Source organism: Diadema antillarum, unplaced genomic scaffold, assembly GCF_040938485.1.
Source record: "Diadema antillarum isolate AM-2024a unplaced genomic scaffold, OU_Dant_1.0 seq00000112_RagTag, whole genome shotgun sequence".
Classification (NCBI taxonomy): Eukaryota; Metazoa; Echinodermata; class Echinoidea; order Diadematoida; family Diadematidae; genus Diadema; species Diadema antillarum.
In genome coordinates, this window is record NW_027271196.1 from 1,004,517 (window position 1) to 1,016,475 (window position 11,959).

Here is an 11,959-nt window from a genome sequence, read left to right on the forward strand (position 1 = left end):
ACTAGATATCAAGCAATAATCTATTGTGCTTGAATTATCACAGGTATTCACACCTGATTCGCCACCAAAGCGCCCATTTAAAATTGATAAATTGAACGCTCTACATAATTCTAACAACTTTCTTCCATTCAAATTGACTTGAGAATCCACATTCAGCCTAACAGGTAATGTACCACCAGTTGGAGTGTCTGAACTTTGCGTGAAATCAGTATTGATACCGCCATAACCTTCATCTACGAAATCATCCAAATCACCAGTTCTAGCATTAAAATATCCAATTAAGCACACAGGATGTTGAAATTTACCCTTGATATCAACAAAAAAGGATGCAACATCTTCAAACATATCCGATTCATAGTACTTCGATTTTTCATGGGGTATGTATAAACTGCTCCTAAAATTAGAGACACTTCAGAAGAAATCACTACTTTGACCCATAAAACATATTTTGAGTTTGAATCAGTTAATATTTGTACGTCGTAATTTTCCTTCGCAACAATACACAATCCATGAATACCCCCATATCGTAGTTTCCTATCATTATTCTCTTTGCTATTCACTCTATATCCACAAGGAATTAACTCTTCATCCACACAGTCCGTTTTAGTTTCACTAAAACAAGCAATGTCAAAATCTTTAATACATTCTGGTAAAATACCTAGTTCAAGTTTCGAATTCAGCCCGCACACATTTATACTCAAAATATTTAGTTGGGTCCTACAAAATTGATTAGTTAATGAGTTGAACCTACGTTTTTGCTCCACAATGTCACCTCCGAATTCCTAGTAGCCGGTGACGTCATTGATCTTATTAGGCTTCCATCCTAGCTTGCTCAACTGGTCAGGAGTGTCGATGGTCACTTTCTCTTCTTTACCGTGGTGGCTGAACAACGCATGGATTCTGCCATCGATCGTCCACGCAGTCTTCACGACCGGGTCTCCTTTCACAGCACGTAAGATGCGACTGGGCAGAGGAGTTAGATCTTAAACCATGAAAACGGCCTTCCGTGCAGTTCCGTGTCTCCTTCTTTCTTATTCCTTCTTCTTTCTCATAATCTCCTGTCTTGTCTCCCTCCTGACGAACTTCACCTGTCCTGTCGGGACCCCTTGCTCCTCCGAGACTTTGGCAATCGATTGCTTTACACTGATGTCACTCCTGTTGACAGCGACACCAATGTCAGCCGCAAGCTGTATTACCTTCTCCGTTGTGTCTTCCCTCGCTGACGTTTCGATTATGGGTCATAACTTGTGATCCATAAGTCCGTTTGTGACTAAACTTAGGTGGTAGATGTCCCTTGGGGAGTTGATGGTCACCACAAGGTCAAAGGTCACAGGCAGGGATCAATGAACTTTTAGGACCCAATGTTAAGTTTTTAGGGCACGTTTTGATTATGGGTCATAACTTTTGATCCGTAAGTGTATTTGTGACCAAACTTGGATGGTAGATGTACCTTTGGGAGTTGATGGTCACCACAAGGTCAAATATCACAGACAGGGGTCAATGAACTTTTAGGGCCGAATGTACTGTGCATTTAATCATGACTCCTAACTTTTGATCCATAGGTCCATTTGTGAACAAAATAAAAAGAAAAGGTGTTGTACGTTTGTGGGCGAGACATATTACGGCACTTGCCTTGTTATTCAGAAGTTGATGTGAGGTATACTAGCTTTGCGTGTAGTGGTAGTAGTGATAATAGTACAGTCTATAAAGAAGCAGGAAGCAGAAGTAGGAAAGGTTGAAAATGATACAAGTAAAAAAAAAAATACCTAAATCTTGGTATAGTGATCAGGAAATTGTTATGGACTTTATGGCTTTGTAAATAGTAGCAGAAGGTAGCGGTACTAGTATCAAAGATTACAGTCTTTTGGGTTGTGGCTGTTCCTCCCGAATCTGTATCTGATTTGACAAGATTTCTTTTACTTTTTAAACATGATTATCCGCTCTCAAAATCGTACGTTAAAGGCTTCAATATTAGTCATTCAAAATACCAACCGGAATGGAAGGTTTTCAAAGTTACGGTTCAGTGGCGGATCCAGAGTGGGGGCAACGGGAGCGCGCTCCCCCTGTATTTTTTAAGGAAAAACAAAAGAAATGAAAAGAAAAAAAATTGGAAGGAGGAGCACGTGCGCCCCCTAAAAATGTAAAGGCCCTCCCTTTTACGGAATTTCTGGATCCATCCATAGAGGCATTATACAAGCATTAAACAAAAGTTGATTAATCTCATTGTTGCAAGGCTTGCTATACCATGAAGTGTACATAACTGTGCGTTTCATGCATTCATGAATATGTGCATGCATCCTGTCGGATATTCCGTAGATGTAGATTGCAATTCTCTTGCTTAATTTCGTTTTATACAAATAATCAAATATCAATAATTAAAGGGGATGGCTAGTTACTGATCAGTGGGAATCAGTGGGAATGCTGGGGATGATTGTTCCAATCCCCGTGGGGTTCATTTAAGAGTACATTATATATCTATTGTTGTGTGAAAATTATTTGCTATTCAGAATGGTCTCATATTTAGCTAAGGTGCACTTGTACAGTGTCGAGCGATCGTTTACGGCCCGTTAACGATCGCTCTGACACTGGGCAGGCATGCTAATGAGTGCATCGCTCAATTGTATGGTTATCGTTGAACAACGCAGTAATCAGAAAATGGAGTAGAATTAATCAAACACCTATATTCCTAATGAGAAAATGATAGGGGATCAGCTTTATTAATGCTCAAGTTGACACTGCCAGGATAAGGACTGAATTTTTTCTTCTTTTTGAGACCATAACAAAGAATAATTGTTTTGTGTTTTTTATAATTTTGCCTTTTTATTCATATATTTGAATGCTTTCGTCTATAAATTTCTCCTAACTCCAATTAATTTTGATTTCCTTTTCTTTTTCCTTCTTTATCATTTTTCCTTTGTTCAACTATATGCGAAACTCAAATCAAAGATCTCGGATATACGTTTATCAATATTCATATCGCAAACAACCCGAACAGTACAGGCAGTTAGCCAATCAAAAATCACATCGAATAGACCCAAACAGGCAGCTGGCCAATCTCGGAGTTAGCCAATGATGTGATTCTGGCCACGAGGATCAGCAGTCAATTCTGATAGAGACTTACCGGTAACGTATTACAGTACGTGATTGTGATGCTGTTTTTTTTTTTAACTTCCTGTTGAAGGGGCATATTGTTATCGCAAAAATATTAGGATCTTGATTTAATCGGGAGCGCTCAGTTCGGAGCTGCGCGTGTTCCACCCAACACGGGACCCTAGATAGTCACTCCAGCAAATCTGGCTCATTGCGACACAGGAGAGGAAGGAGAAGCATATCATTGTTGGTTAAAAGACAAATTATTCAGAACCTCAGCAATTTATTTGTAAGTTCGGATGCCTGAAGTCATGTCTCAAAAATTGTTTCTGCTTTGCTTTGTCGTCATTGTCGTTTTGGTTTTGCCGAAGCTCCCGGGCTCCAGTGCAGGGGCGTGCGGCTGCCCTCCGCTCTGGACTGCTTTCCAAGGCATGTGCTACAGGTAAGTTTATTCGTTCTTTGATTTCCATTTCCATTTCCATTGTATATGTAGATGTGTTCACTCTTTGTTTGTTTGTTTGTTTGTTTGTTTGTTTTTTCGCCTTTTTGGGTCTTTTCCTCTTTTATGGGGAACGGGGGATGGGTAGAGGGCAGAGGAGGAGAATATCCAGACGCAGATTATGCAGAATACGTCAAGGCAAATGTACAATAATGTTTATTTTACCAGGGGTACGGTTGGGGGGGGGGGGGGGGGGGGGGGGGGAGGTGGCTGTTCGGTGAGATGCGGGAGAATTCAAATCAAATAATGACCGGATTCTTGTGCTGAATTTGGTAGCTTCACTTCAGTTCCCATTCTGCATCGTCGAGATATTAACCAAACTTTCGACACATATTATCGTGACAGATACACTTTTTGTTGATAAAAGGAACAATTATTTTGCATTTTTCTTGTGATGATATAAAATGGGTGCAATCTGAAAGTTTCGTTCTAGTGACTGCAAAGTTTTTTTGTTTTTTTTTTTTCATTGATAGACAAACTCAATTACACAATGCTGGAAACGAACAGAAGGTTGGAAGGGCGAAACCCCGGGTAGAGCTCGATATTATGTGGTCCTGTTAACGTAGATACAGAGTCTTATGTAACATCACGTGGTACTGTGCCTTGACGTACTGTAAGTGACAGAATAGGACAAGTGAGTGCAGAGAACAGAATTAAGATGGGGGTGTTCTTCTTAAAAGTAAGAATTAGTTCTGAGCGGAAGTAATGCCGTAAATTGGGCAGGTGAGATATAAGAGGGGGAAAGACATACATTTTGTAGATGAACCAAAAATTAGGAAGAAAAGGACATTCTTTCTCTGGAATTGTTTTCAAGTGTACACTGGTTATCCACACTACCACGGAACGTTTGAAAATGGTGCCAATAAGTACACTGGAGGGAATTTCGTCATGATTTGTGCTAAACGTAAAACGGAACACGTTATTAAAAACGTACGTATAACGTCAAATTTTGCCTATAGCATTTACCGCTAAGAACAGGCTTTTGGAAAACGTTTTTTTTTTTTTTTTTTTTTACGTCAACTGAAGTTACAAAATGAAACGTCCTTTACAAAACGTTTGTAAACGTTATCGGACGTTACAAAACTAAACGTCCGGTTTCTAACACTTTATCATGAATATTTATGTAGGCCCTATATTTCTTAATATTCAAGTAAGAAAATCTTTTAAATTCGTACAAATAGATAAAAGACACTGAAATCACAAGTACTTTTGCTGGGTTCAAACTTTTGAACGGCATTAAAAGCGTGCGAATGTTTCTGTTCAGTTATTCACAATTTCAAATTGTGTTATTATGTATCAATGGGCTCAATTAAGGTATGAGCGCTTTAAGTTTAGTATCAACATGTCTATACGCATCATATCATTTTTGCCGGCATATAAAAGAACATGATACAGCGAGGAATAGGATGTAGTAGGTATGAGTGGTAGGTCATCAGGAACAGGTATGATTGGATCATAGGATCAGGATTAGGGTACATTATTAAAGATCTTGCCTCTACCTATAATGTCATAAATAGATAATATGCCCTATGCGTTTTAGCCAATGCGTTTTTAAAGGTTTAAAAATTTTTCTTCCTATTAAAACGTTTAAAGGAAATTATAGCCAACGTTGAAAAAAAATTAAGATGCTTTGCAAGTTCTAAATGTTTTTAAAACGATTGTTAAATACATTAGATGCTCTTAAAATGTTTTCTAGACGTTCCACACGGATATGAAAAGTTTTCTAAACGTTTTGGAAAAGATTATAGGGCTTTACACACATTCTTAATTTTTTGAAAGGTTTCTGACTTTTTTAACGTTCAAAACGCTTTGAGAAGGATGTTTTAAAGTTTTGGAAGGTTTTGCATTGTTTTTTTTTACGTTTTATAATGTTTTTTAACGTCCATTTGAAACGTTTAAAATACGTCGAAAATTTTTGACAAAAAGACGTTTTGAAAACGTATTGCCAAAATGTCCAAAAAAAAACAAACCTGAAATGTTTCAAGACCATTCATAAAACGTCTAATGTTAGCTGGGTGTATTCCCACTGGCTTTGATGTTCCATTCTCCAAACTGCTCGTTAAAAGAGTATAGATATGGAGATCAACGAAGTGGTTCTAGATTTAGACAACATGAAGAAGCATTTCGGAGGAAATGTTAAAATCCTGCATGGAAATTGGTTATGATATTGTACAGAGCAAATGCTTCAATGCATGTTCTTCTTTAGATCCTTCTGTTATTAATGCCAGGGTATTGAAAAAAAAAGTACGTGCACATTACGAAAGTTAACATTTATTATTTAGCACACATGAGTGCATTATTTTGTTACTTTACCACTTGAAAATCAATTGTTTATTTCTGATTGGGAATAGGTTAATGCGTAATTTCTGCTTTTGAGACGCATTTTAGAGATAATAGAGTACAATTCGACATTAATTCTTATTATCTATCTTTTATCAATATTTCAAGGGGGAAATATTTACAGTTTGTGATTCGTGAAACTTATAACTGATATCATGAATTAACGTTTCTGCTATAATCTATGTTATTTTTTCTACTTTTTTTTTTAGTTCGTGCATATTGATTGAAATTGAGTGGCGAAACTCACATTAATGATTATAGCAAATGCAGTAAATTCAGACAAATGTATTATTTTCTTTGGGGGAGGGAGGGGTCGGCTAGGTGATAATCTCATCAGGGTAAAGAAACAAAGAGAAAACACAGGAAGATACAAAGCGAACACATCACATCAATATCACATCAGCGTTATGCATTGAGCATGGGGGGAGGGGTTGGGGAGAAGATATTTTTTTTTTCTTCTCAAAGGTCCTCAAAGCAAGAAAATACCTACAAGTTTGAAAAAAAAAAACAAATCCAGTGGCCTGCTGAATGGACTGAGAACGTCTTAACTTTGTGCTCCACGCACATGTTATAATATCAATTCTTGCAGAAAGGCTGCACGAGAAATGAGTACAGCTGTACTAAACTTTCTATACCTACCTAGTGATGTGCTGAAGCGATTTTACTGTGTTGTAAATACTTTTCATGAGCAAGTGTCATGTGGCAGGAGGTCGAAAAAAAAATGACAGTCATTCATAGGCTAATTATGTCGGTTGCAGAATTTTTAGAAGTCTTTTATTGGCTGCAGTTTGATGCTTGATTTTTTTTTTTTCAGACTCAAATTTGATTTTTTTTTTACATTTCTTTTTTAAATAGAGTTGAAGTGTAGATTTAATGACATTGAGATTTATCAATTCTTTCAGGTGAGACGTTAATCACTTTCCATACACCTGGTAATACAAATAGGTGTTGGATTTCTCTTATAGGTACTTATCAGCAGAAAGTGTGACGTGGCAGGAGGCAGAAAGACAGTGCCAGTCATTTACGAAGCCATGCTGGGACGAGGACGCCAACACCGGTCAGCTAGGTCACCTTGTGTCCATTCACTCCCAGGAGGAGATGGATTTCGTCATCACTCTCTTCGACTCCATACGAAACAAACGAGTACGTATACCTTTATTGAGAAAGTTCACATCTCATTTCGCCTCTTACCTGTTGATGATGGACTGATTTTGCTACAACACGCATTTCCACATAGACGTACTTTGGACTCGTTCTCAACAGCTGAACTAATTTTGTGGGAAATGGTGGTGAAATTGATTTTGAATAAATCAAGCGATAACAAAATTAAGAAAAAAAGACGAAGAAGAAGGGACTTCAAACTTTATTTGTGACCGTGCACCACAAAACAAAAAAAAAGTGGCACACAGTGATTTTGTGTGAGGACTGAAAATAGGTGGAATGGGTCCACCTAACCAATCTTGAGTTTTTCATATTTTTTGAAAGAGCAAGTGTTTTTCTATATTATATTAAAGTTTGGGATCATAAAACAAACAAGAACTTGCATATTCAGCAGTTTTTCTCAAACACTTTTTGGTGGAAAGTGTGATTAGTTGTTTTTAATAGAACCCTCTTCCCATTTCTAAAAAAACCCTGTCCATACACTTCACTTTCAAGTCCAATAACTTTGGAGAGAATAATGCTACTGCATTGAAAGTTGGTATTTTTTGATGTACAAAATGTGCTAATGAAGCATGCTCACTTTTAACTTAATCTGATATTTCCTTCATTGTTGTTGCTCCAGTGATTAACATCCTGTTTTTGTTCAGTTCATCCCACAGCTAGCATAGCTTGGTAAAGATTAAGCGCTTGAATAAATCCTGTACTTCAGAGCCTGTTTTCTCAGTTCACACTTTCCAGGGTGTGTCCTTTCTTTTCAATATTTAGATAGGTTAGGAGAGTCCATTTCAATTGAGTTATTCATCATTTTAAAGCTTAGAGTCTACTCTTTCAGAATCTACCCTTAATCCATGTCTGGCGAGTTTTTGTTTCTTTTGTGATGCAGGGCCACATTCAGAAAAATGAGATCACAATCATCTTTGGAATGAGTTGTGAACGTCTTCTCATGAGTTTTATTTTTACCAAAAATATTATGTAAGTTTGATTACATACACATTTCATTCTGATTCATTTGTTTTGGAAGTAATTGTTTTGATTTGACATGTAGGTCGTGTTGTGACAGGCTGACGTTAGAATATTTCTGTGCTATTTCAATGCACTTCAGGTATTTTTTAACATAACATGTGACCCTGCATCACAAAACAAACAAAAAGTCGCCAGACATGGATTTTTAGTTCAGAGCAGATTCTGAAAGAACAGACTCTAAGCTTTAAAATGATGTATAGCTCAATTGAAATGGACTCTCCAAACCTATCTAAACATTGGAAAGAAAGCACACACTCTTGAAAAGTGTAAACCGAGAAAAGAGGCTCTCAAGTATAGGGTCTATATCTGTCTATTGAAACGCGTAATCTTTGCCAAACCGTGCTAGCTTTGCGATGAATGGGACAAAAAAAAATCAGGATGTTAACCACTGGGGCAACAACAATGAAGAAATTATTAGATTACGTTGAAATTGAGCATGCTTTATCAACACATTCTGACCATGATTAATGCCAACTTTCAAAGCAGTAGCTTTATCCCTTCAAAAGTTATCAGACTTGAAAGTGAAGAGCGTACAAGGGATTATCAACAAATGAAAAGGGGCCTCTAAGACATACGTGATTTCTCTTCTCTACCAAAAAGAGTTGTAGAAAAACTGCTGAAAATGCACTTTCCCCATTCATTTTATGATCCTAAACTTATGAATAATGTAGAAGAAGGGTAGTTCCTTCAGAAAATATGAAAAACTCAATATTGACTTAGTGGACCCGTTTCACCTTTTTTGAGTCCTCACGTAAAATCAAGGGGTGCGACTTTTTGTTCGTTTTGTGATGCACGATCACATATACAACAAATTGAGTAAATCTGAACTCAAATAATATGAAATAAAGACACAAGAAGAAATAGTAACATTATGTTCCTGTCTGTAATCTACTAACAACAAATATTCATACACACACATGCATTCTGCGCATAAAAAGGTGAAGGGGCCCACTCAAAATGACTCCTATTACAAAATAACGGTCCCTCTTAAAGTAATAAAGAAAACAGAAACGCTGAATACCTTTCCACTACAAAGAGTACGGGAGAAAAAGAAAAAAAGGCTGTTTGTTCAGTATACAAAATCAGGAGAAACTACAAACCAAAACTTAAAACTCAATCACTGTCCAATTTAGTATTATTTAGCGATTATTAATGATAACGAATATATATATATATATATATATATATATATATATATATATATATATATATATATATATATATATCATGGAACGTTTTCTACAATCTTTTTTGACTGGGTCCATCAAAATCAAATGACCGTACTTATGACAGGTCACGTACACACACACAAACACACAGAGAGAAAGACGCTGTAACTTTCGTAATTTTAACTTTGGTGAAGAACTTCTTTTATTCATCTATTCCCAAGCAAAATAAGAAATGTTATTTAACATGAATTTTGGCTTTCCTTAGGTTTGCTACACTAGTTCTCATCTTTGGGTGTGTAAACTTGAATGTATGTGAAAATATGTGTGTGTGTTTCTGTTTGTGTGGAAAAGTACATGTATTGCCCTTTTTTACATATGTGACAAAAATAAAAGAGCGGCGTTTTACACTAAAAGAAATGTGACATCCCTGTGCGTGTGTTGCCTTTCTCATTTCCATTTATATAGTATATACATATATTCATGCCTTTAAAAGAAACAATACATTCTGGTAACACAAACTACATTGCACGTACCATGCGCGAAGAGACAGAATTTTCAAATCTCCCAAAAGGAGTAATTATGAATATATAATTAAATCAATCTGTTCAATTATTTCCTTTCTGGTTTTTTTTTTACCTAAAATTAACAGTTCTCCGGTCGACACATGGTCTGGATTGGACTGAATGATTTGAAGTCTGAGGGTTCCTACGAATGGAGTGACGGTTCGGAGGTCGATTACACCTCTTGGGACGCGACTCAACCAAACAACTATAATAATCAAGACTGCATTGAATTTGACTTGGCTTTTAACTACATGTGGCACGATTTGCAGTGTGACCCTATTCCCGGGGATAACGGAATGATTGTTGGAGGTTTTGTTTGCAAGCTAGGACAATGGCTTTAATTTCTGGGCTTTATAACGAAGGAGGTGCTGTTTTAGGAGAAGAAATCAGAATCTCCCCTAAGAACATGCGTACTTTGCACGTGGCTCGAAGGGAAACATGCACATACACACACACACACACACACACACACACACACACAAATAGATCGCCACAATCTCTATAATCATGTAAAATTTCTCTGTCAAGCAACAAAATAAAAAAAAGCAGCAGGTAGCTACCCCCCTTTCTTTATTTGCGGTAGTAATTAAATCGTGTGTTGTTGTTGTTGTTGTTGTTGTTTAGGGTCCAAAGAACAGGACAAGGCAAAAAATCAGTAAAAAAAAAGAAACTTCTTTTCATTTCATTTTATTCATTATGTTTTCACCAGTTGTTAAAATGCCTAATCAGCAAAATTTTTCAATGGGGCCGTGAATCAATCTACATACATTATGTGAACATGATAAGAAATGTTTTAGATAAAAACAAGGAAAACATCAACATTTGTTGCTCTACATCAAGAGAGTGCTACTATACTATTAAATGCTGACTTCGATTAACATGACATCGTGTACTAGTAATAATTTCTCAATATCAATGTGTCATATCTAACATCAAATCTAACGTTGCGAAACCAAAATTTATGAGAGTCAGCTTGAGATAATAGTTCATGCAAGTTGAAATAGTGAAAAAAAGTTTTTCCTAATGTCTTGTGTACGATAACATGCACACAAATACATACATACATATATATATATATATATATATATATATATATATCCCTAGTTGGCACCTTAGGGAGACATATTAAGTGTCTTCATTAGGGAGACAACTGGTCATTAAGGAGACAATTTTCGTGTCTCCATTGCGTAAATTGCCATTGAACATGTATTTTAAAATTTGCATATAAAACAAATGGAAATGTCTTCCAAATGACCCATCTAGGAGTATATATATATATATATATATATATATATATATATAGATATATATGTATATATGATATGTATAAGTGATATGGATTATGTGACCGTGCATCACAAAACGAACAAAAGGTCGCATGCTCTGATTTTGTGTGAGGACTGAAAATAAGTGAAAAGGGTCAATTCGGTCAATCTTGACTTTTTTATATATTCTGAAAGACCAAGTCTTTTTCTACATCGTGCTAAAATTTGGTATAAAAAAAATAAACAGGAAAGTGTGTTTTTAGCAGTTTTATCTCGAACACTTTTTAAAAAGAAATAATATTTTTAGGTGTGTCTTTAGAGTCCCCCTTTCATTTCTTAAAAACCCCTGTACACACTCTGTACTTTCAACTCTAAAACCTTTAGAAAGGATGATATTACTGCTTTAAAAAATTGCATTTATCATGGACAGATTGTGTTAATAGAACACGCTCAATTTCATCTTAATCTGATAATCCCCTCATTGTGGTTAAACCGATGGTTTTCATCCTGATATACACAGTTAGCACGGATTGGTGAAGATTATACGCTTAAATAGACTTTGTGCTTCAAAGCCTCTTTTCTCAGTTCAAACTGTTCTGGAGTGCGTGCCCTCCGGTAACACTTTGTGGGGGGAGGCATAAGAAAAGGTTGTAGTAAAACTTTCCCATTTATTTTATGATCCCAAACTTAGGAATAGTTTAGAAGAAGGACAGCTCTTCCAGAAAATAACATAAAAATCTCCAGATTGACTTGGTTGACCCGTTTCACCTTTTTTTTTTTTTTTGAGTCCTCATGTAAAATAATGGGATGCGATTTTTTGTTGGTTCTGTGATGCACCATCACATAATA

At 36.3% G+C, this 11,959-nt stretch overlaps 1 protein-coding gene across 1 annotated transcript; it reads left to right on the forward strand.

Moving 5' to 3' along the window:
- Positions 1–3,400: 3,400 nt before the first annotated feature.
- On the forward strand, positions 3,401–10,756 carry LOC139727022 (echinoidin-like). The gene is made up of 3 exons (XM_071638003.1): positions 3,401–3,532; positions 6,895–7,072; positions 9,932–10,756. Exons 1-3 carry the CDS (start codon positions 3,402–3,404, stop codon positions 10,184–10,186), a joined length of 564 nt encoding a protein of 187 aa, XP_071494104.1. The 5' UTR covers position 3,401; the 3' UTR covers positions 10,187–10,756.
- Positions 10,757–11,959: the final 1,203 nt, after the last annotated feature.

Bases quoted from the DNA above. Each gene is read 5' to 3' on its own strand.
- LOC139727022 (XM_071638003.1), top strand. From the start codon at position 3,402: ATGTCTCAAAAATTGTTTCTGCTTTGCTTTGTCGTCATTGTCGTTTTG. The intron at 3,533-6,894 runs GTAAGTTTATTC...TTTCTCTTATAG, and splicing joins TTCCAAGGCATGTGCTACAG to GTACTTATCAGCAGAAAGTG. The intron at 7,073-9,931 runs GTACGTATACCT...TAAAATTAACAG, and splicing joins ACTCCATACGAAACAAACGA to TTCTCCGGTCGACACATGGT.